The 26,425-nt window shown below is 40.6% G+C and overlaps 1 protein-coding gene across 8 annotated transcripts in view; it reads right to left on the bottom strand.

Moving 5' to 3' along the window:
* The window catches only part of POC1B (POC1 centriolar protein B), a 93,501-nt gene that overhangs the window by 54,125 nt on the left and 12,951 nt on the right, over positions 1-26,425 (bottom strand). For 6 of the 8 annotated variants that reach the window (XM_041737963.1, XM_041737961.1, XM_041737966.1 and 3 more), the window contains 2 exons: positions 18,429-18,600; positions 14,077-14,256 (listed from right to left, as the gene is read on the bottom strand). In XM_041737963.1, coding sequence (XP_041593897.1) covers positions 14,077-14,256; positions 18,429-18,574 — 326 coding nt within the window. In that variant the 5' untranslated portion in view covers positions 18,575-18,600. Of the gene's footprint in view, positions 1-14,076; positions 14,257-15,428; positions 15,673-16,699; positions 16,833-18,428; positions 18,601-26,425 lie in introns of those variants that run through there. The other 2 variants (XM_041737969.1, XM_041737968.1) reach the window with 2 other exon arrangements.

Here is a 26,425-nt window from a genome sequence, read left to right as displayed (position 1 = left end):
GGTATCCGGGAAATTAACTCAGCTACTATTCAATCTCTTAAACATACTGATACTCATTTGAGACAATCAGAAAATTAGTGAACTTCTTTCTAGAACAAACGGTTCACAAGTCCCTGAGAATAGCCCAGTTGTGTAACAGGATTTCTTTAACTTGTAATCTATGCAGTTTCTGAAACTGCATGTTAAGATTGTATTATTATATGCACAGCCATAGAGTTATCCCCTCATTAGAGAGCCAAAGGGGTCCACGAACCATGACAAGTTTCAAAATGCTTTCATAAGAATTCAAAATTTTCCTTTGGAAATTTATTATCATGGGAATGAATATTCTATAAAAAGACAATTCCAGGGATCCCTGGGTGGCGCAGCGGTTTGGCGCCTGCCTTTGGCCCAGGGCGTGATCCTGGAGACCCGGGATCGAATCCCACGTCGGGCTCCCGGTGCATGGAGCCTGCTTCTCCCTCTGCCTATGTCTCTGCCTCTCTTTCTCTCTCTCTCTCTCTTGTGTGTGTGTGTGACTATCATTAAAAAAAAAATTTAAATAATAAAAATAAAAGACAATTCCAGCCCTCAAGGGTCTGATACCAAACAGAGTAGGTCTGTTCCACATCCCTTAAGAAACAAATCAGTAGTAACTGGTACTCTGAAGCCAGCAGTTATTCTATAGGACGGGGAAGCAGTAAAAATAAGTGGAAATAACACTGCCCAGTCAGTACACGGTCCTGAATTCTAGGGCCAATTCTGCAACTGCCCAGCTATGTAACCTTATAAAATTCAAAACCACACCGGCCACTGTTTTCTATTTGTATAATGAGGGAGTTTGGATTGCATTCAGACCTAAACTTTCACAGACTCATTTAAAAAAAAAATACACTGGCAGTCTCAGAGTTTGCTTTGGTGGGATTTTGTGTTTGCATACTGAAGGTGAAGTTCAAGGCAATAAACACAACATTTATGGTTTTTTTTTTTAAGTGCTGGTCAGCATCAGAAGGGAATCCATCTGTTAATAGCAGTAACAGGATTCATTCCTACAGCCGCTGAGAGACAAAAAGCTGATGAAAGAGATATAAAAAGATTTAACTATGCCATGAAACATACTAATTATTTTTTGGGTCATTTACCATTTATATGCCCAGACTTCTCTCCTGGGATCTCCACCCACAAGTACGACTGCCTACTGGGCGTCTCCTCTTGTATATCCTGCAGGCACCTCCAACTCTAAACTTGTCCAATTCTGAACTCATCGTCTTTTTTCCCCAAACTGCTCCTTCTCCAGTGTTCCTTTTCTCAGTACTTTCTCACAGACCAGAAACCTAGGAGTCACGCTTCTGCCTCTTTTCCCCCTCACTCCCCCCCCACACACACACACACTCTCCAATCCATTATCAGGTTCTGTCTTTTCAAACCATTAAGGGAACTAATGTCTTCCCTTCTCTACAGGCAATAAAAGTGATCTTTAAACATGAAATCAAATTTCTCTGATTAAAACATTTTGATGATTTTTCATTTCCCCTGGGAAAAAGCCTGGCATCCTTACCACTACTTGCCAGGTCCTCCAGAGTCAGCCTTCCTGTCTCTGCATCACCCTACTTACTCTTCCTGGGACACAAGCCTTTCTTCTCAGGTCCTTGCTCCTGCCTCAGGAAGTTTCCTCCGTGCTATTCCCTGTGCCTCAAATGCTGCCCCCTACTCTTTATCTAGTTTAAAATACTTAAAAGGATTTTACTCATCCAGCAAGTCTCCGCTCAGTGTCCCTTCCACAGGAAATCTTCCGGGCCACCCCCACCCCCAGGTTAGTTCCTCAGTGTGTGTTCTTAGAGCAGCTCATCTTCACACTTAGGTCACACCAAGCATTCTGTTCACTTCTCCAAAAGACGTAAGCTCCAAAAAGACAGAAACCACATCTGTCTCATTTACTGTTGCACCCCCAGACACAGTATATGGCACTGAGTAGGCCTTTAGTAAATATTTAAGGTAGTAAAAAGAAAATTTAAAGAGAATTGGGGGCAGCCCGGGTGGCTCAGCAGTTTAGCGCTGCCTTAGCCCAGTGATCCTGGAGACCCAGGATTGAGTCCCACATCGGGCTCCCTGCATGGAGCCTGCTTCTCCCTCTGCCTGTGTCTCTGCCTCTCTCTGTTTCTCAAATAAATAAATAAAATCTTAAAAAAAAAAAGAGAGAGAGAGAATTGGGCGCAGTTTAATATTATAGCCAATGAAAGCTGATGTCTTTACAATTTGGGGGTGCCTGGGTAGCTCGGGTCATGATCCCAGGGTCCTGGGATGGAGCCACACATCGGGCTCCTTACTCAGGGGAGAGCCTGCTTCTTCCTCTCTCTCTGCCTGCTGCTCTGCCTACTGGTGCTCGCTCTCTGTCAAATAAAAAAAAATAAAATGTTAAAAAAATTTTTTGCAATTTGTTGTGCAGTGTGAATATATCTAATGACACTTAACTGTATACTTTAAAAGGTTAAAATGGTAAGCTCTATCTTACCACTATAAAGAAAAATATCTGCAATTCAGATGGTCAAAGATCACTTGTAACACCACCAACAACTGAAAATTAAAGGTAGATTTTTTCCCCCTAAAAATTAATACTGGGGATCCCTGGGTGGCGCAGCGGTTTGGCGCCTGCCTTTGGCCCAGGGCGCGATCCTGGAGACCCGGGATCGAATCCCACGTTGGGCTCTCGGTGCATGGAGCCTGCTTCTCCCTCTGCCTGTGTCTCTGCCTCTCTCTCTCTCTCTCTCTCTCTGTGACTATCATAAATAAATAAAAAATAAATAAATAAATAAATAAATAAAAATTAATACTGGAAAAGCAATAATGTTGGAAAAGTTGTCTCAATAGGCTGTACTTATTTTTGATGGAGGATACCACAAAAAAGCATGTTATCCTAGAGTATACATTATTTTTAAGAACACAGGGCTATAATAATTTTACCTATTAAAAAAATTCTTTGCCACTGGAAAGAGATAATATTTTCTCACCTACACATATATTTCAAATGATAAATGTTTTCTTCATTACTCATTAAAGAAAAATCAGATGTTAAGGGAAGGGAGAAGAAATGTGTGGGAAATATCAGGAAGGGAGACAGAACATAAAGACTCCTAACTCTGAGAAATGAACTAGGGGTGGTGGAAGGGGAGGAGGGCGGGGGGTGGCGGGGAATGGGTGACGGGCACTGAGGGGGACACTTGACGGGATGAGCACTGGGTGTTTTTCTGTATGTTGGTAAATTGAACACCAATAAAAGTTAATTTATTTAAAAAAAATGGGAAATATAGTAAGGAAAAAAAAAAAAAGTCCATAGTCTCATCACTCAAAATCACACTTAACATTGCATGTATGATAGCTACTTTATCTATTATACTGTAATCATGAGTTCTGAAATTTGCCCTCCCTCCCTCACATAAGCATTTTCATGTCATTACTTGCCTATAGACCTCTTTAAATGGCTACATGATCATCTAACTAGCTTTCTTCATTTGGAAAATTGGTTCTTTCCAATTTATCACCATTATAAATTATACTGAAAGCAGTATCTTTGAACACAAAGCTTTTTCTTCTGCACACAAAAGAGTATGTACTTAGAATATATTTCTAATTGTGAAGTCACTGCAACAAAGACACCTGATATATTTTGCAAATTCATTTTCTAAAAAGACTACTAATCTGGGATCCCTGGGTGGCGCAGCGGTTTGGCGCCTGCCTTTGGCCCAGGGTGCGATCCTGGAGACCCAGGATCGAATCCCACGTCGGGCTCCCGGTGCATGGAGCCTGCTGCTCCCTCTGCCTGTGTCTCTGCCTCTCTCTCTCTCTCTCCCTGTGTGACTATCATAAATAAAAAAATAAAAAATAAAATAAATAAATAAAAAGACTACTAATCTATGTTTAAAAGCATGAATATATTATATAATATATCCCAATAGAGAGTATATCTTGAAAATATTTCTGTGGATTAAAATGTACAATCATAACAACGGTTACCCCAAAGAACATAGTTAGCTAGTCATCACTTCTTACATGAATAGACACCATCTCTATGCCACATAGAGTAAGACTAGGCTCCAAGGACAAACTTATGATAAGTACTAAGCACAGACAGACACAAAATTTTAATTATTAAAGTCCATGCCATACTTTTAAAATTCAAATATTAAAGGGAAAAACAATTGCTCTGCTGACCCTCTATACTCATCTAAATAAACTATGTATTAGAAGGAAGAGTAGTATCACTTGGACAATTTTTTTTAAAGATTTTATTTATTTATTCATGAAAGACAGAGAGAGAGAGAGAGAGAGAGAGAGAGAGGAGACACAGGCAGAAGGAGAAGCAGCTCCATGCAGGGAGCCCGACGTGGGACTCGATCCTGGGTCCCCAGGATCACGCCCTGAGCCGAAGGCAGGCGCCAAACCACTGAGCCACCCAGGGATCCCCATTTGAACAAATTTTAATGTTTTAGTTGTTTAATTCATCTGAAAATTTTGTAAATGTATGGTATGCAATAAAGATCCCACTTTATATTCTTTTAAACAAAAATCGAATTATCTTAACTATATATTAAATAGTATATTCTTTTAAACAAAAATCGAATTATCTTAACTATATATTAAATAGTCTATCCACTTCCTCACTGATCGGAAATACCATCTATCATAAGCATACATGCAACTGCTTTTAGACTTTCTATGACTTATCTTCCTAATACTATACTATTATCACCATATTTTAACTTCTATAATTTTATACTGTGTTCTGACAGCTGGTTGGACAAGTTTCTTCTCAATTTTTTCCTTGTCATTTTTTTCTTGGCTATTCTTGCACATATAACTCATCCATATGAATTCTGAAATTGGCTTGGTAGGCTCCACTAAATTCCTTTGGCAGAACTTCTAGACAGAGGGAGTAATGGTTATCAGACTTACTCTCCTACTATAAACAATCATACAACTGGGGAAAATATATAAAGTAACTGTTTTTAGGCCCTGGAGAAGAGACAGCACAGGGCTGTGAATCTTGAGAGATAGATCATATGTGATGAGCACCAAATCTATCCCAGATTTATACCTAGGAGCATTTTCCAAACCACAGCTTAAGGATGTGGAGCCCAAAGAGACAGTAGCAGTCCGACTGAGCAGATGAAACAGAAATCAGAATTCAGAACTGGCCTACAGGGCTGGAATTTTGAAGGCAGGATGTGAGTGAGAGAGGAGCTATGAAGAGCAGAAACCCCTCCAAAAAAACATGCCTCCAAGCCCTCTTGAGTCTGGTCAAATACAAAGTTGCTTATGCTCTGGGCAGCAAGGCTCAGCAGAGAACAACCAAGAGCTGGAGATGAAGAAGTGAACAAAGATGCCAGAGGTTATACAGTACTGAGAGGTGTTCAAGTTCTTCTCAGACTTTGCTAAACACTTCAGGCATTTGTTTGAGGCCCTAGAAAGGCCACTAGTACTACAGCACAAATGTAAAGACTACTCTGGTTCCACCTTAAAGTAGCTTAAGTCCAAGCCTGAAGAGAATCTAGCTGAGCCAGCAGAAAGTTAAGTGCTTACCAGAAGAAAACTCAACATTTTTCTTTTAGAGATGATAGAGTAATCCATATTCTCAAATACTTCGCAATGTTTGGGCCCACAATTAAAAAAAAAATCACAAGACATACAAAGAAGCAGAGAATCTAGACCCAGATGGGACAGAGATGTTAGAATTAGCAGACAAAAACTTTAAAACAATTAATATAAATATGTTCAGGATTTAAAGGACATGATGGGCATAATGAGCAAATAAATGGGGAATCTCATGAGACACTGATAAGCTTACAGTAGATAAGACACTCCAGAAACAAAAATGCCAGGGAAGCTGAAGAAAGGCCAATAGAAACTATGCAAACTGAAGTGCAAAGAGAAAAAAAGTTTGAGAAAATGAGCAAAGCTTCAATAACCATGGGATGATATCCAGATTCAACATATGTGAATTTGGAATCCCAGAAAGAGATGAGAAAGAAATGAGGGCAGAAAAATATATGAAGAATAAACACAATTTTTCCAAATGTGATAAAAATATCAATCCATATATCCACATCATCCCATAAGCCGTGAGAAAAATATACAAAACCATACGTAGGCTCATCATGGTCAAATTGCTTAAAAAAAAAAGAAAAAAAAAAAGACAAGACCTAAGAGCAGCAAAAAAAACACAGATACATTACATACAGAGGAATAACGATACAAATGACTACTACCTTCACATAAAAAAACTGCAAAGTAGAAAGTAGTGAGAAGACATCCCCTAAGTGCTAAAAGAAAAATTATCCACTAAATTAGAAATCTACATGTCAGCAAAAATATCCTTTAAAAAGGATAAACAAGAAGAGAGGATTCATCACCAGGAGAAATTCATCACTACAAGAAATAGTACCTGAAGTTTTTTTAGGCTGAAGGGAAACGATAACAGATGGAAACTTGGATCTACCTACACAAAAGAATAGAGTACTAGAAAAGGTAATTAAAGAAGGCAGATGTACAGACCTTTTTGTTTCTTATTTTCTTTAAAAGAAAATGGCTGCTTGATGTTTTGTGGGCTCATAACATATACAGAAGTAAAACTGTTAACTGTCAATAGTTGGGTAAATGGAGATAGATTTTTTAAGTTCTCACATTAAAACTTTTTTTTTTAAGATTTTATTTATTTATTCATGAGAGACACAGAGAGAGAGGCAGAGACACAGGAGGAGGGAGAAGCAGGCTCCATGCAGAGAGTCTGACATGGGACTCGATCCTGGGACCCCAGGATCATGCCCTGGGCCAAAGGCAAGTGCTCAACCACTGAGCCACCCAGGCGTCCCTCACATTAAAACTTTTATAAGGATATAGACTATAACCTCTAGAGGTTGCTACTAAATAAAATCCAAGACAAAGAGCAAAGCTAAAAAGCCCAAAGAGGAGATAAAATGGAATACTAAGAAACAATCAATCTGAAAAAAAAATGGAGGAAAAAGTAAACAAATGAGACAAGTAGAAAACACAGAGTAAGAATGAAGACTTAAACCTAATTATAGGAAGAGTTACATAAATATAAGTGGATTATGCTCTCCAATTAAATGGCAGAGATTTTCAGACCCAAATGCTTAGAAACAGTTTCCCTCTGATAGTTAAATACATAAAGCACATTCAATGGATGATAGCAGTTACCTATAGTAGCAACCCCAAACACTGTGTGCAATTGTGTGAAATGACTTGTGAACACAACCTAAAGGTGATTCCAGTATAATCTACAGGAGAAAAAACTGGAACGTGAGGGTAGTTGATAGCTAACATTAACTGACACTTTATATTCATTCACTTGTTTTTAATTTTCACAAAGACTCTATGAGGAAAGTATCCTTTGATACTCATTTTATAGGGGAGCTGACCAAGGCCCAGAGAGATTGAAATCATGTTCCCAGGATCACATGCCAGTGAGCCCATGCTCTTAACCACCCTGTACTGCCTCTCAGCTGAATCTAACCAACTATACTGCTGCACTTGAAAGGTACTATGTCACCCAAGAGGAGGTGCCCAGCAACCACAAATGGCAAGACTAGTCAATGTGTCTCCTGCCTGGCCCCAGGGGAGGAAGTACCTGACCAGCTGATCATGCAATTTCCTTGGCAGGTGTGTGCACATGGCAGAGATGACCCCATCACATGACCCAACCCTGAGGAAGCTATTCATCAAGATATTTTTTCAACAAACTTCCTTGCTTTAGTTCCAGGGCCCATCGACAAAGTCAGCAAAGTAGGAAAGCCTGGACTGAAGCACGCAAATATTCTAGTCCCTTTGAAAGTTAGCATTGTTATCATAAATAAGTAAATTGGCATCTGGGTTATGTTTCGGGCTCTCCTAAGTTTATTAAGCATGACTCAGTGCCCCCAGAACATTCTCATCTCTGAGTAAAAAGTGAAAATAGCACTTCTGGACCTTCACACCTTTGGAATAAAGTCCTAGACTGGGCTGGCCCTGGCAAGGCTAAATTCTCACAGGAAGTTGCACAAACAATGGAGACAGGCTGGGTCTAAGTGGGCCCCCTCAATACTCCTGTTGTCAAACTACAATAGCATGAGCCAAGAAAAAAGATAATAATAAATGCATGAGCAAGAATCTCTGAGCATGTTGTAGGGCATATACATGGAGAGTTGCCAAAGAGATGAGACCCTTAGTCATTAAATTTAACCAAATTATTTATCAAAGAACATTTCCCCCAGGGAGGTCTCTGCAGAGTTTCACATGAATCACTCATGCCAGTTAGAAAACAACTGATTAAAAAAGAGAGAGAGAGAGAAGAAAAAAGAAAACCACTTAGAACAAGGTACCAGCGAGATAAAGGCATTCCATTGAGACCAGGTGAGCTCAGTATGAAATAATCAATCTGAAGAGGGATTGGCCAAAATGGGGAAAGAAAGATAGTGAAGCCCCATAAACATTCTCCATCACAACGAGCATATACAGTCCTCTTATATTTGATATACAAAATCCACAAAAATGACTCTTCCTCGAAAAAGTCCTTGAAAACCCCACCTAAGCTACCTGCACACTTCTCACTGATCCATTCAAGCCATATTTTTGCACAAATCCTCTGAGCCTTCCCCACCCTATACTGACATTGCAGTGCTTCTCACGCTGTATATGACTCCCAACACTCTTCCCTGTTGTTGGGAGATGGCTCACTGGCTCCCTCCCTTCAGTCAAAGTCACCTGAGCAGGGGCACCTGGGTTGGGTGGCTCAGTGGTTGAGCATCTACCTTTGGCTCAGGTCATGATCCCAGGGTCCTGGGATCAAGTCCCACATCAGGCTCCTTGCAGAGGGCTCCTTGCTTCCTCTGCCTAGGTCTCTGCCTCTCTTTCTGTGTGTCTCTCGTGAATAAATAAATAAAATCTTTAAAATAAACAAACACAAAGTCATCTGAGCAGAGATGCCTTCCCTGAGCTGTATGTAAAAGCGCACCTTCCAACCCTACTACTCTCTACCTTGTTACCCTATAGTATTTTTTTCAGAGCACAAGCACATATCATTAACATATTTTGTAATTGTCCACCTCCCATGTGTAGAAGGAACTCTACAAGACTGGGAATTTTGTTTTGCTTTCTATGATATCTACAAAATTTAGAACAAGGCCTCTCAAGAGAATACACTATGAATAAAATACTTGTCATTCAAAGTCTAATAGGGAAGAGAATCCTAAGCAGACAGATCTCATCAACAGGATAACGCGGTGGCATAAAGGACTTATAATAAGCTTGGCCTGTGAGAGTCAGAAACATTTCCTGGGGGGAGAGAGGCAGGGCGGGACTGTGAGGGGAGGGTAGATGCAGGGGGCATTCCAGGCAGGGCAGGCAGCATGTGGAAGAGCCACAGAACATAAAAGAACATCTCACACAGGAACTCTGTGGAGCTGCAAGGAGGGGATGGTGACAGGGACAAAAGACAAGGCTGTAACAGGAAGGCAGAGCAGCATCCCAAAGCAAGGAGTCACTGACTGGTTCTGACCTGAAGAGCAGTATGAGATTCGCATTTCACAAAGGTCTCCGTGGAGACAGTAGAGCAGTGGTGGTAGGGGTGGGGTGTGAAGAATGAAGGCAAATCTGTAGAGAGGAAGAACATTTAGGAGATTACTGCAAAGGTCTCTGCAAGGGCCCTTGATGCTAAAAGCTAAGACGATGGCACTGGGGATGAACAGAAAGCAGGTGTCTTGAGTGCACATCATTGGATGCAACAATATCTCCCACTTTTCCAAAAAATGTGGCCCCATCCACTATCACATCTTATAGGAAGTACCTCTAAAAAAAAAAAAAAGTGAGAGTTTTTGAGGCCCATTTCTCACACACGCATACATGCAACACACACAAACACATCTAGCAAAACCAGGTAGGACCGTGTCCAGAAACCACACCACGTAATGAGGTAGCTATTCTTTCTTTCTCCACTCACTGCTCTGCTGTCCCCTGAGTCAGCATCTTTGTCAGGTCGGCTCTTTGCCTACAGTGTCCCGCAGCAGCCACAGGCTTAAATAAGCCTACAAGGTGCCTGGCTGGCTCAGCTGGAAGAGTATGTGACTCTTGATCTCAGAGTTATGAGTTCAAGTCCCATGTGGAGTACAGAGATCACTAAAATAAATAAATAAACTTAAAAAGAAAAAGGTAGAAATCGCAAGGGAAAGGCCTCCAACGAGGCTCACTAACACCCACAGGCAGAAGATGCCCTGTTCCAGATGGCAAGCCTGAGCTCCACGCCCTGTACCAGCAGAGACTAACATGCGGGGGGCTGCTGGTTGGGGTGGGGGGGGCTGGTTCCTCAGGGACAACCCAGGCACCACCACCGGAAAACAAGAAAAGACGCGGGCGGACGCCGTGGCCTTCTCCTCTGATTCCTTGAGGGGGACATTTGCAGGCGCCCTTCCCTAATTCCTGAGTTCCTCCCCAAGTGATGTTGCCCCTCCGGAGGACTGGCCGGCTCCTGGCAGCACTCAGTTCTGAGCACAGTCTTCCTCACGCTCCCGACAGGCCATGTGAGGAGCCTCCTTACTGTCCTCTCCCACGGAGGTGGAGAGCCGTACACTACCTTGCCCAGGGGTCGTGATGCAGCCCAGGGAGGCCTACGAGCCCGGGCCCGGCTCACGCCAACCCTCTAAAGCAGTCGTGCTGTGAGAGGTAAGACCAATCGGTGGAGAGCTTGGGAACGATGGTGCTTCCTCCCCATTCCAAGCCCTCCAGCGTCTCCAGGTCACCTGGAGGATGAAGTCCACAGTCTTCCTCGTGACATCCATGACCCTGAGCCTTCCACACCTCCTTCCCACACCCCCGCTCCAGCCAACCTGCATCCCACTTTACTTCCTGGGCCTGGCAGCAGCTGAATAGTTAACGTTCCCAGAGCATAAAATGTTTTCCCAGGCCGCAGTGTCTATTCCTGCTGCTCCCGTCTGCTAACGGCTTGCCACCCCTCCTCCCCACGTGGCAAGACACTGCTGCTTCTTCCTCCTCTGCCCATCGCATGGTGCTGGGCCTGAAATGTCTCCCCCGGCTTGGCTTTTCCTCACACAGGCCTGGTTCAGTGCCCCACCGCACACTCTCTCATCCTTCCCATAGGACACATTATTTTATAATTATTTTATATCTATTTTCCTTCCATTAAACTATAAAACATAAAAGCTCCTTGAGGCTCTGACTGCGGTTTTCATCTCTCCCTAACACGCAACACGGATATGTGGTACGCAGCAGCGCTATGCTCATTAAATGAATATTCTCAAGACCAGAATTGTACAGTATTGGCAACCTTTTCAACCTTCATAAGTTCTCCTTCCTTATATTAGCAATACCTTTTCTTTTGCATTTATAATATACATAGATGATTCAGGACTAGAGCAAGGAATAAAACACTCCTAGAATTTACTACAGGAAGAATTTTCTCTTATCTGAACAACTTGAGAGGATTCCTTTTTGTTGTTAGAACATGAAAATATGTGAAATCATCCCATTAATACCTTGGCTGCAGGAAACCCAGGCTAAAGCTGCCAGGTTTGCACTAACCAAGGTTACACGGTTCTAGACAGAATCGTCTCTTCATTCCCCCCATTGTATGACAGTTATTATAAAGCACCTTAAGTTATTTTGGGAAGGAAATAGAGCCACATAGGACACACTAGATAATTAATGGCTCTCATTCGATGTTTTTGCTTCCTGAAGAAGGTAATAGAAACCAATGTCTTTGCCAAACATGTCTAGAATCTATTCCAGTGGGAGCTAAATAATGACTCCCAGTCTCTGGCCTAGTCTCCTGTGCCTCTGTCAGTTCTCCGGGTCTGATCCACTGGATGGTAGATCTCTGTTCCCAACATCATTTCATAAATAAATACAAATGATTTGACTGGCCTCTTGGGACCACCACACGTTACCTCCTCAGGTGGGAAAAAATGATCAACTCAAGTTACACAATGTTTTTAAAAATGAAACAAGATTGAAATGTCCAATGATGAGGATGAGGATGATGGCTAAGATTTAACTAGTGATTACTCAGTGGGAAGCATGATTCTAAATACTCCATGTGTATTTACTCATTTAAATACCATGATAACCTATGCAGCGGGTTACTTTTATCATCAGGCTACTGTTACGTACAGGTAAGAAAACTAAGGCACTGAGAAGTTAGGTCACTTTCCAAAAGGTCACACAGCTGCTAAGTGGTGGGGCTGGAATTTTAACCTATATATTTAGGTCCCAGGCCCATGTTTTTGACCACACATCAAGGTGGCATATATAGAAATAAGACTGAGATGGCCAGAGCCAAAAGTGAGACCCTTAGAAGAAAAAAGAAACTACTGACTAAAAGTATGACCTTCGGTCTATCTCTTTTATTCCTAGACTCATTACCATAGATTATAATCAACACCTGAACAATAATGTCCAACTGAGAGCATGATAAGAGGAGTGTGGGACATAAGGCAACACAGAGCTGGGCTCCCACTCCCCCCTCCAGCGCATCCTAGCTGGGGATGCCGGGCACGTTGTTTCACACAGAATGCACAGTCTGCTGGTTGCAGGCTTTGCAGACTCTCCCCCAGTGACCATGACTATGCCAGTCCCCTTCTTTTAAGGGCTGTCCTCTCTCTCCACCTCCAGGATGCATGGTTGGTATGGACTCAGCTGGCTGGGATACTGGTCTCAGGGGCTTGGTTCACCTGAGACAACCACAGTATCTCACTGCCTGGGGAAGGGATGGGCACAAGATCCAAGCTGGGAGCTGCCCCTGGTACTTTCCTAACTGGAGGAGGAGAAGTTTTTCCTGTCCAGTTACAAAGCTGTAAGGACTTCAGCCTCAGTTCCAGGGTATTTGAGAAAATAGAGAGGCCATATAGAGGACTAGAGAGAGACTGTGGGCATCGCAGACCCTGGTTCTAGGGGCCCCCGCTCTATTCCAAGGTAACCAAACATCAGTCAATTAGCCACCCTGAGAGAAGAAAAAGAATTTCTCTGGTTTCTATCACTTTCAACTAGACAAGCTCTAACCTGAACTCTGAAACTCAGTTCCCTCATCTGCAAAATGGGGAAAATAAAACAATAGCCCAACCCTCCCAGGGCAGTTGGGGAAATATCTGAAGTACTTTGCCAGCGTGTCTGAAGAACAGAAAAGGCTCCATGGCTATTAGCTCTTGTCCCAACAGCCTACTGCCAAAGACTGTGGAGTCATTCTCAGTTCCTCTCTGTCACATCCAATACATGACAGTAAGTTCTGTTGGTCCCTCATACTACCTCTATCACCCAACCACTTCTCGAAATCTCCACTGCTACCACTCTGGTCCCAGTAAGGATGTGAACTACTACCCATAACCTCCTAACCCATAACCTCGAACAGACTGGTGAAAAGTAAATCATGCAAAATTTTTCTTTAATAAAACTGGCCAGAGCTTGTTTTAAAGAAAAAAAAAAAAAAAACACACAGCAGTCAGAGCAATCCCATTCAGGTGTCGGTCAGAGATGAACACACTCCAGGGGCATCTCATCTCCCTGAGAGTAGATGGCAACTCCTGCCCATCTGGCTGCAGCCTCCCTCTGGGCTCTCCTCCTTCCCCACACTCTGCTCCACACTAGCCGTCTTGCTTGTTCCTGCCCCAGGGCTTTTGTGCTGGTTTCCCCTAATCCAGGGCATTCCTTTCCTACATAGATTCAAGCCTTGACCCTTCTCCTCCATTAGGTCTCCTCTCGTGAAGCAGTCTTGAACACCCTGTTTAAAACTGCAGTCCCCTCCTCCCCAGCCAATCCAGGTCTTTTTCTCCATAGCACTTACCACCATCTGACCTAATTTATCTATTCCCCTACCTGTGTATTGTCTATCTCCTCTTTCTAGAATGTAGGCTTTATGACGAGGGGTTTTGACTGTTTTGTTTCCTAGTCTTCCCAGCACATAGCAGACACACAATAAATATTTGCTATATGAATGAATGAATGAATTTGTCCTCAATCCCCTTTTCTGGGGGTTGGAGGGTGGGTAAACGTGGACTATAACAGGAAAAAAAATAGGAAATCTTAACTCGAAATTTCACTTACTTGGCACAGCGTACCCAATGTGTATGTCGGTACAAGGAATATAAGAAGCGCTGGCGATACATGTTCCATACTTTGATGGATTTGTCTTCAGAGGCTGTAGCTAGAAACTGGCCATCAGCTGAAAAGTCTACACTTCGAACTGGAGCTGTATGAGCTTTAAATTCAGAGGATTTCCCTCTCCTGGAAAGAAATAGTTTAATACTTATAACACTTGATTTAATTATAATCAATATCTAATCAGTATACAGACTTTGAAACATAAAAAAGTTTAACTCCTATAAAAAAATTAACAAAAGTATGAAAAGTTTCTTCATCAACACTCTTTTAAAAGCTGGTTTTATTAATTAAAGTCACAACTGAAACCTAACAAGAAAGACCCTTGGCGGTCCCACCCAGAAATGCACTTGCTGTTTTTGTTTTAATTGGAAGCTAGAGAATATTTTGAACAAATCTCAACTGTGAATTTAAAGCTCCTGCTGTTCCTCTAGAAATAGCAATAAATACTCTAACGGGCCTGCAACCTAGAAAAGCTAACATAGATTAAATTAATAGCTCCAAGAGAGTGCTTTCAAACTGGGGTCATGCGGAACCTGTGTGGACGGGCTGTCTGGGCTGAGAGGGAAGAGATGCCCCTCATGGCATTTTCCCCCTGACAGAATGTAGGTCTAGGTGATCTGACCTTGGGGTTTCTGCTCCCAATGAGAACTAAGACCCCCCGGGGTGCATCGAAGGCCTTGCTCAGCCCAGGCCCAATCTTACACTCACAAGCAAAACACATTCCAGTTCTCAACACTTTGAAATTTCAGATGCTGCTGCTTCTTCTTTTTTTTTTTTTTTCTTCCTTGACTAGAGTGAGAGAAAGAGAATAGGAAAAGAAAAGATGGAAAAAATAATATGTGGCACTTAAGGAGAAATGTTAAAATAGTTAGGGGCAGGCTAGCAGATACACTGAAGTTGGAAGGTGGCATTTGGGACATACTACTTTGTGTCAGCATTCCAAAGTCCCCAAGACACTCTCTGAAGTGAGTGTCTTAGGGAGACACTTTCCTTCCCATCAGGAAGTCATCTTTATATGCAACTGTTTGAAAAACATCGGGAAACAGAGTTTGCAGAGCCTGGAAGGCCTTCTCAACTGCTCCGCTTCTCCCACAAACGGACTGAGTGATAGTGATACTGCTATCCCTTCCCAAATACCCTTTCGATATGGCTCTTCTTTCTATGCCAGCTGTGCTTATGTTAAGGGAGACACAGCCTCCATATCGCTCACCAAGATTATTGCAAAAGCTTCTTACCTGGTCTCCCTGCTCTAATCTCTTACCCCCCTCCAGTCACCTACATACTCTGCTTATTACCTTGCTGAAAGTGTCATTCTCAGCACGTAAATCTCAGCATGGACGTGTCGCTGGCTGCCCTCCAAGGAGAAGTAGAATGCTCAGGCTCTCCGGCAAGGCATCCTGCCGGTACACTGAACCTTGGACTCAGAACAGTCGCAGAGCTTCAAATACACCTCTGGCTTTGCACTTACTGCTTTTTCTCAGCCTGGATTGCTTCCTCTGCCCCAACCCCCCTTGACCAACCCAGGCAGGCTTAATTGCTCCCTATCTGCTGCATCTATTTTGCTTATTACATAATACAGTACTTAAAAAAAAAAAGACCTATTCTTTTCTATCAAGCCATGAGTTTTTTGGAGGACAGGAATGATGATTTATTCATCCCTATAAGACCAGCGTCTAGCACAATATCAGGCATATGAAAAGAGCTCAATACATTTTGTTGAATTCCACTGGGAAGAGTCACTACTCAAAGCTCTCAGATCCATCCTGGCTTATCCCTCCAGCGGTCTGTAGAAGGTAAAACTGACTTTGTCCTAAGTTTCCATCACCTGATACATGATAACATACTAGGAAAAATGAAAATTAATACTAAAGAAAATGGGAAGGAACATTCAGTGATGTTTTGCCAGAAAGTTCTATGAGTGGCAGTGAGGAGTATAGTTTGGCCTGAATTCAAGAATACAGCGTAGAGAAAATAAAGGAAAGAATGGCATCTGCTGTGACCGGGAAGCCAAGAGACAGTCCGAATCATCACAATCTGCCCTGCTCTTGAGTTCTACACTCCACTCTCCAGCAGGCTACCGTGCTTGCCTTCTTTCTAAAGGGCCCACCTCTTGGTAACCCCTGGATCCGGTCTCAACAGGAAGCATGTAAGAAACCATAAAAGGAGTGCCCTGTGTTTGTTATGCTGCCATTTAACTGGTTTGTACTTCCCCCACCTTGTCTTGACATTTGCTCTCTGCCTCCCACACATTTACCTACCCTGTCTGCCCAAGTTCTCTTGATGGCCCACTGTGAAGAACTCCAGGCCAGAACTGCCTCCATGCTTGTTCCTACTATTCTTCCTTAGCCTGCCAGTCACCTGGTGTGAGTGATGTTTGTGAATACGACCACCTATCACTTCTCTTACCCCCTGTTCATGCTTGCCCCTCCCACAGGAGGTGGAATCTATCAATCTCTCCTGTTCAAACTGGGCTGTGACTTACTTTGACCAATAGAATGAGGGAGAAGTGACACAGAAGTGTCAGACCCAGCCTTTCAAAGGTCTAGTGGCTTTCATTTTTACTTACACAGTTGCCATGCTCTAAGGAAGTCGTTATCCTGGTGCAGAGAGGGCATACAGAGGGCCAGGGTGCCCCAGCCAATAGCCAGCAGCAGGCCCCAGGTATATGAGTAAGGTGCTGGACCTCTAGCTCAATGAAGCTGCATGAGTAAGAGCCAACATTAAATGGGGTAAAAGAACCATCCAGACAACCCACACAATTATGGGAAAGGACAATTATTGTACTAAGTTTTGAGGATGGTTATGCAGCAATAACTGATCTATCAGTTTCCATCCCACTGCTATGATCCATGATTTCCCTGGCCCCACAATGATATGATTTGGAAAGTGGACCAAGAGATAGCTACACAAGCCTAACTGTTACACTTAGATTAACGCATACAAATTAACAATTTGGTGTGCTTTTAGCACATCTACCCTTGTATAGTTTGTTCACTGAGAATTCCTTGAACTGGTAATGGGAGACTGAAGCTGTGTTATGCTGAAGACGGTAGAACCACTAATCCGAAATCCCCCAAATTAAAGATTTTAGAACAGCTTCCCTTCTGGACCCCAAACCAGTCTCCCTCTTTCCCACTTCCCCTCTACGTTGCCACCCACAATGGCATTATAACATGTCACTTCTTTTCAGTCATTTTTGCTGCCATCAGGGTAATGTTCAGATTTCTCAGCATGGAGTTTCCCTTGGGTGGTGGCAGAAAAAAAAAAGAAGGGCCTCCTGGCACGGAAATGCCCTGTGAACTTTCATTTGGGAGTGCCTGAGACTGTTTAGTCATATACCACAAATGAAATCCTGCCATAATAGAGCCAAGGAAAACGCTCAAATTCTTATTCTCTGAGGTATTTAGGGAGGGGAAATGATATGATCTGTGGGATTTGTTCTAAAAATACTCTAGCTTAAAAAAAAAAGAGACAGAGAGGGAAGAGAGCAAGAGGATGGGTGAAACAACTAATAACTACTGATACCAACAGCTGCTGGATGTGGTGGAGGAGTAAAGTGGGGAGGGACTGCTGTGCTCTTTGTTCTATCTTCATGTGTGTTTGAAAACATATAACTGAGAGTTCCATTGAAAAAAAGAGTTCAAAAGCTTTTAAAAAAATCATGGGTCAATAATTGCTTAAAACAGATAAGCTATCACGTCTGGGATTTAAAAAGCCTCCTATAGAGAGGTTTGTTGTAACAGGATTGGACCTTACACGAATGCAATGATTTACACATTTGTCAGAAACTTTCTTTAGCAAGAAAACTCTGGAGCCCAATAATGAATGACATGCACCAAAGAATAGTTCTGGTACAGGATTAATAGAGATCCAAAGGCCTCCAACAGATCCACAAATGGGCAATAGTAGAATAAACTATAAAATTTCAGTTATATATGTCAGTGTGTATCTCTCTGGGGAGACAATCTGAAGTTCACCATAGATTTATAAAGAGATTGATAACCATCCCCCTGCCAAAAACAAAACAAAATTTTAACCCCCCCCCCAAAAAAAATCAAGCATATTTCCATAGTTAGAAATAGATTTCAAATAGAAGAGATAATTATGAGTTAAAGATGAAGAAAAAGTGGTATGAAATAGTTTGCTAGCTTTCGGAAAAGAGCAACACATCCTGCATGTGACTCAGACTAGGTATGGGAGTCCAGGCATTCCTGAGAAGTGGAGGAACAGCCAGGCTCGTTTTCTTTCACATTCATATGTCCACAGCATAGCAGGTATTTCTTTGTTGCTCTTACTTATCAGGAATCCAGAGTCTAACAGTTCTGTCTCGTGAAGCTGATGCCAATAAGTTTCCAAGTGGAGAAAACTGCACGCTGGTTACAACATCCTTGTGACCCACGTATCTGAAAGCTCTGGCTTGTGGCTTGCAATTCCATAGCATGAGAAACGTATCCCAAGAAGCCGTAGCTATTAGGAAAGAGAAGAACAAACCACTGATTGTTGAAATGCAAATGTAGGCATGTCTCATTACAATGGGGCAGCATATCTAGTAACAAGATGTCCAGGTACCAGAGGACTGGACATTGTAGGGCTGACCAGTTAGTGGAAAAATATTTTTAAAGTAACCCAAAGCCACATCATTAATGTGCGAGCTTGGCTGCATCCTATGCTACCACAAGTCAGGATCACTGGCCCCTGCCATTGGGTTAGAGCTCAGTGACAATTTACTACAAGGTGGCAGAACAGTGTAACACAGTCCACGGGACTAGGAGAAATTTGTCTCTAACTCTCAGGCTGCCTGGGAAAGTTACTTAACCTCGTTGTCACAAAGAGTGAATGCTTTTCCTGAGAGGGTCGGATGAGATGATTTTTGAAAACTGTTGATGTGGAGATAATTTCACACTTAAGAGGAAACATAAGAATAGTATGAAAAGATTAATATACCCTTTGCCAGATCTGCCTGTTGTTAATATTTTGGTTTATAATTTACTCTTCTGTTCACTTGTGCTCACTCTTTCCATATGCTTGCAAGCTCGCACACACAACACACAACACACATAACACACACACACAAACACAATTTTTCTTTCCTGAACCATTGGAAGTAAATACACCATCATGGCACCTTTATTCCTAAATACTTCATTGTGTTTTCCTAAGAATAAGGATATTCTCTCACATGCCTGTGGCAGTATCGACCTCAGGAAAGTTATTATTGACAATACTTTAATCTACCAACTGTTTTCCAATTCTGCTAATTGACCCAGTAATGTCTTTTATAGCTCAATAAGGTGATCTTGATAGTCTTTTTCTGCTCTCTTATGACATTCTACAATTCATAAAAGAATTATGTATGTCAGACATTAGCTTAAGGCTTTAAGGAAATTAAAACAAGTGCAATCAATGGTGGAAATAAATGCTTCAAAGAATGAACGAATAAACGAATGAAAGATAGCTCTAACTCTTGCCCCCAAACCAAATTTTATTTTATTTTTATTTTTTTTCCAAACCAAATTTTATGTATGCATGGAGCCCAAATTATCTTAATAACTGGAATCAACAGGTCAATGAGATTCACTATCTAGGTTGTAGAACTCCTAGAAAAAAACGCAACTTTATAAACTTGAAATACAACTAGTATTGCTGTTAGAAGAGAATATAAAGTCACTGAAAACCTTCTAATTTCTTTAGCCATAGATAAAATTCACCTGGACTTAGCCTATGCACGTCCTATGCAAGTTCTATGTAAAATAGTTAAAGTGAGTTTTGAAGTTTCAAGCTATAATGCTGTCTACTACCCCTTTTTAAAAAAATACAAAAAGTTGATGATCTACCACAATTCATAATATTATTAAATATTTATATTAAAGTCTAAATTTCCAGGAGCTAATGTAGACAAAATGGGGAAAACAATGAATTATCATACGCATTACAACTTAGGACCCTATTTGAGTTCTAAAGTATTATGCTGCAAATAAGATCTACACAAAGAATTAAGACACAATCCCTTACCTCAAGGAATCACAACAGCATAGGGGAGACAGTTCATTAATAAATCATACATGTTCAGACGACTTTTATAAATTATCCTATTTTCTGTACATCCCACTCCTCTTCATCTGTTGTGCCCCTCCCCACTGGCAAGCACAATTTGTTATTTGTATTTATCGGTCTGTTTCTGCGTTTTTTGTTTGTTCATTTTGTTTTTTAGATTCCCTATATAAATGAAATCATATGGTATTTATCTTTACCTGATTTATTTCACTTAGCATAATACCTTTGAGGTCCATCCATGTTGTCACAAATGGCAAGACTTCATTCTTTCATATGGCTAAGTAATATTCCAGTGTGCATGTGCGTGTGTGTATCACATCTTTACTCATCTATCAATGGACACTTGGGTTGCTTCCATTTCTTGGCTATTGCAGATAATGCTACAGTAAACGTAGGGGTATACATATCATTTTAAATTAGTGTTTTTATTTTCTTTGGGTAAATACCTAGTAATGGAATTACTGGATCAGATACTTCTAATTTTTTTTGAGAAAGCTCCATACGGTTTTTCATAGTAGCTGCACAATTTATGATCCCATCAACAGTGCATGAGGGCTCCTCTTTCTTCACATCCTTGCCAACACTTATGTCTTGTCTTTTTTATTCTAGCCATTCTGACTAGGTTTAAGGTGGTATCTTGTTGTGGTTTTGATTTCTGCTTTCATAATTAGTGATGTTGAGCATCTTTCCATATGTCTGTTGGCCACCTGTATGTTTTCTTTGGAAAAAAAATGTCTATTCAGCTCCTCTTTTAATCAGATTATTTTTTTTGGGGGGGGTGTTGAGTTGCATAAGTTCTTTATATATTTTGGATATTAATCCCTTGTCAGATATATCATTTGCAAATATCGTCTCCCATTCACTAAGTTGCCTTTTTGTTTTGTTGGTGGTTTCCTTCATTGTGCAAGAGCTTTTTATTTTGGTGTAGTCCCAATAGTTTATTTTTGCTTTTGTTTCCCTTGATTAAGGAGACATATCGAGAGAAAAATTACTAAAGCTGATGTCAGACATTATCATAGATGTTTTCTTTTAGGAATTTCATGGTTTTAGGTCTTACATTTAGGTCTTTAACTCATTTTTTTTTTTACTGAAATTGAATTTTTATTCCAAATAACTGTAGTGGCTGGAAAGACAACAGAGAAAACTGAAAATGATTTGTTGAACTGGCAATTAGAAATGGTTGATTTCAGGAGAGCAAACAGTACAATGACAGCCTGGCACTCAGATAACCGTTCTAACTAAGAAAGCTTGAAAATAACCAATGTCCTTTTAATACACAATCTGGAGGTGCAGCATTTATAGCAAATAACATAAAAAGAAAGGAGGAAAGAAAAGGAAAGAAAAAAAGGGACAAATCCACAAAATTCCAAGCCTCAGAAATTAACATTCATTTAAGAACACACAGTGGTGAAGGTTTTGGGTAGCACAATTTTCACAGTTCTTAAAATGGAAGTCTTCAAAATTACTTCTTCAAATTCAAAAGCTAAAAACAATGAAGAGAGAACAATTAAACTGGTGTAAAAGAGCTGCTACCTGTCACAAAGATGATAATTAGTCCTGCTTCCAAATACAGTGAGAGCTGATGAACCTGACAACAAAACAGAGAGGCTGCCTGGCATGCACTGACATCATCGTGAAACAGTTCATTGATAAGATCACACATGTTCAGAGGACTTTCATATATTCTTCCTTCATAGTGCTTGTGGTTAATGATCCTTCCTGAGAAAAAGGCTTTTAAAAAATACGTTATTTATTTTAGAGAGGTTGTATGCGCATGCGAGTGGGGAAAGGCAGGGAAAGAGGGAGAAAGAAACTGAAGCAGACTCCACACTGAGCACAGAGCCTCATGTTGGGCTTGGTTTCACGACCCTGAGATCATGACCTGAGCTGAAACCAAAAGTCCAACACTTAACCCGCTGAGCTACCCAGGTGCCCCTTCCATTTGAGCATGGACTTGAGTGCAGTGAGGAGCGATTTGGGCTGACACATAGAAGAAGAACACTCTAGGGGCAGAAGGAACCCCACAAATGACTGTCCAAGATAATAATGTACTTGAAAGACTGAGGAGCAGCAAGGAGACCAGCATGTCCACAGAGTGAGAACAGTGGGGTAAAAGCTGAGAAGAAAGGAGGTGCAGGCAGAGCCATGGTAAGAAATGTGTATTTCATGCTAAGTGCAATGGGAAACCTCTAAAGGATTTTGAGCAAGGAGGGGATCTCATGATCTGAGTTAAAATTACCATTCTGACAGTAAGAAAAGGATGGTCTTTACAAAATATGATGTTAGGTCGATTGGATATTCATAAGGGGAAAGAATATATCTTGACTTTTTCGGTTTATACTATATATAAAAATAATTCCATATATGTTATAGATCTAAAAATACAATAGGTAGAGTGACATGCTTTTAGACTAGAACACAGGAGAATACCTGCATGACCACTGGCATAGGTGATGAACATGACATAAAAATGATTAAATTACTAAAGGAAAAGTAATAATCTGTACTACACTAAAATTAAGAAACTGTGTTCATTGAAAGATACTACCGAGTGAAAAGGCAAGCCACAGAGTGAAAGAAGATATTTACAATACATGTATCCTACATTTAACACAGAATCTGTAAAGAATCCCACAAAATTTTTTTTTAAAAAGGCAGGAAAATAGGTAAAAGGCTTCAATGGGCACTTCATAAAGGAAGACATCCAAATGGTCAATAAATGTATGAAAAGGTGGTCAATTCAATTGGTCACCAGGAAAATACAAATTAAAACCAGAAGGAATGAGTTAGCACTAGTGAGATGACAATGAGATAGAATGACTACAGTGAAAAAGAGAAATAATACCAAACCTTGATGAAGACGTGAACCACCGGAACCCTCATATAATGCTGGTGGTTATAACCATTTTGGAAAATTATTTTGATGTATCTGCTGAAGCTGAATATACACTTACTGTTTGAGCAATCCCACTCAGTGGAACAGAAATTCTTATGTATGTTTAGCAAAAGACCTATAATAATGTTTGTGGCAATATGATCCAAAATAGGCCAAAACTAGAAACCCAATTATCCATCAAAGATGGATACATAAACTGTCTTATATTCATAGTATGTACCTCCTGTGCAATGAAGTTTCATTTAGATGAAGTCCAAGAAGTAGAAAAACTAATCAATGGAGTTAGAAATCAGTATGCAGATTACTGGGGGACAGGGAGGGAGGACAGCGGCTGCCAGGCAGCACGGGTGGGACTGCGGGGGTACTAGCTCTGGGTGTCAGATGGGCACATCATGTTGTAAAAATTATTCAAGTTGTCCAATTTGGGTGCGTATCTTGTATTTCAATAAAACATTTAGAAAAAAAAATTAAACTATCACTCTAATTGCTCTGTGCAAAATATACAGGAGGTAGGGAGACAGAATTGAAGAAGGAAATCTATTAGGAGGCTACGACAATTATCCAGTTAGGAGAAAGTCGTGGTTTGGACTAAAGGGGAGGCCATGGCTCTGGGTACACTCTATATTTCTTCCACATTTTTCATCCATACTTCCTTAACCTGATCCCACCAAACTCTCACACCATGATCATAAAAGGTATTTGACTATCGATGTCAGTGTTGTATAAGGTCAATGTGGAATTTGCTTTCATATATTTCTACTGAGCCACACCTTATATAAACATTACCACATAATTTAAAATGTCAAGGCTTGTACCATTCATCATCTAACTGGTCTATTTTGAGATAAAATGTCAACAGCAGGAAGTCAAGAGAAAAGATTAACAAATCTACTCATTTGAAAAACAATTTATATCCTATAACAATAATTCACTGTTTCAAGAAATTTTCATCAGGACAAAGGAAAACATAAAGTCCGTGCTCACCTAGGCCAGTGCTGAATCTCTGGAGGTAACAAGGAACATACTAATGGAGAACATGTTTGCTTTCCATAATGTCCAAAAGGTCAGTAGTTATTGTGTCACCCTAAGCAGCAATAACTTTAGTCAACCCAAGATCTCTCGCACCTTGATTTAACCAAAACTGAAGTTATTTTAGAGGTTTGCTCCATCAGGAATACTATATCCTGGAAAGAAATGGCATTGCTTCCAATTTTTGAGTCTGTTGTCAAAGTAGCTTAGCTTTTCAATTGGTAATATATGTACATGATATGGGTATTTACCAAATTCGCCTTCCAGATCTTGGCCACCTGGTTCCACTTCCTTGAGGAAGCCAATGTTAACCATTTCTGGAGTATCCTCCTATGTATGTACTTAAATATATGTCTGTTCACATGTATTTTTTATACAAATGGTAACGTTATCCCTGCCACTCTGCTTTTTGCTTCTGCATCTTCTTCCCGCCAGCCCACTTAGTATAATATATTGGAGAGCAAGTTTTATCAGAACACAGAACTGTCTTACTCTTTTCCTATTTTGGTAAAACTTTATTTTGATTATTTCAAGCTTACAGAACAGTTACAAAGTAATACAAGAAACTCCCTTATATCCTCTACTTTAGGTTTCACCATCATTGACATTCTTATTTGCTTTTATAGTCTCTCTCCAAACACTTATATGCATTTTTTTTCCCTAACGATTTGAAAGAAAGTTAGAAACGTAATGTCTCTTTACTACCAAATACTTTGGCATGTATTTCCTAAGAACAAGGATACTCCACTGACATAGATCATAATACAGTTAACGAAGTCAGGAAATTAAGTGCTATTTAATATATTCTTAATGCTTATCCACAGTCTATATATAGACCTTGTCAATTATAGCTATTTTCCTCAGTCCATGGTGTAATCCAAGGACATGCACTGTATTAAGTGCCAAGTGTCTTTAGTCTCCTGTAAACTGGAAAGATTTCCTAAGTCATTTTTTGACTTGATATTCTTTATTAACCTTGATATTCTTAAAGACCACAGATCTGTTACTTTTGGAGGTTGTTCATCAATTTTCTTCCTGATGCTCCTCACGATTAGATTCAGGATATGTATTTTTGATAGCAAATCCACAAGTTTTATTGTGCCCTTATCATCCATATTAGGGTGTATGTGACATCTGTCCCAATTTTGGTGAGATTTACTATGATAACTTGGTTTGGGTGGGTTTTGCCTCTTAAAGTTAGTATCATTCCCCTCTGTCCTCAGTAAGTTGTTTGTAGGGAGATAATTTAAGACTATTTAAATACCCTATTCCTCAATGAGCTGTCACACAATTTGAACATCCTTAATGTATTTCTAACCCATCCTTCTTTCCACAACTTACTAATTCATTAGAAATTACATTAATTAATAATTTAACTAATGAATGAATATATAATTTAATTTATTATTATAAGGAAGAACTTTCCCTTTTCTTCTATTTATTAATTTATCAGTATGGACTCAGATTATAATCCATAGCTGTCATTATTTATTATGACCCTCCTCCTATTCTAAATTTGGCTAATAAGAGCTCCTTAAACTGGCCTCCATGTCCTCTAATATGTGTCCGTCGTTCTTGGAGTACTTCTTTCCAGAATCACTTCTAGAACTATGATTTCTGCTGCCTCTACTCAGCCAGGACATCACTGTTTCTGCTGTACCTGTTCTGGGGTTCCCCTTGTGTGTTTTCCTTCCTTGCAAGGGATCATTACAATTTTGCAAGCTCTGTTGCTTAATGCCTGACTATGGTTGCCTCATATATTTTGTATCATTTTGCAGTTGTTTTCAGGCAGACAGGCAAGCTGGATTACCAATTACCCATTTGTGACTGGAGGGGAATATGCCATCTTTTTGATAGCTACATGGTATTCTACTGTAGCTACACCTTAACTTATTTAACCAGTCTACCCCCTGTAGGTTGTTTACAATCTTGCCCTTTCACAAATGATAGTGTACTGTACCTGTGTCATTTCTGATGTGTGCAAGTATATCACTGTGATCAATTCCCAAAGGAATTATGAATGGGTCAAAGAGTACATGTTTTTAAACTTACCAAAAAGTCTGTAATCACAATATAGTATGTTTCGCAACTTTGTGCATTTGGATTATATCCCTCTCAGGCCTTTCTTCCCCATATTCAAGAGAGTCCTAATAATTCAGATCACCTTATATACAAATTCTTGAATCTTTCAACTATTTCAGAGGTCCTTCTGATTATGTCCCATTCATACCCGACTATCAGAAATAAACTCAGATTTCTAGTTTGAGGGCATCATGATTTTGTACTTCCTGTTGCATTTCCAGGTTCGTACTG

This window comes from Vulpes lagopus, chromosome 23 (genome assembly GCF_018345385.1).
Source record: "Vulpes lagopus strain Blue_001 chromosome 23, ASM1834538v1, whole genome shotgun sequence".
NCBI lineage: Eukaryota > Metazoa > Chordata > Mammalia > Carnivora > Canidae > Vulpes > Vulpes lagopus.
This window is presented reverse-complemented; position numbering and strand designations above follow the sequence as displayed.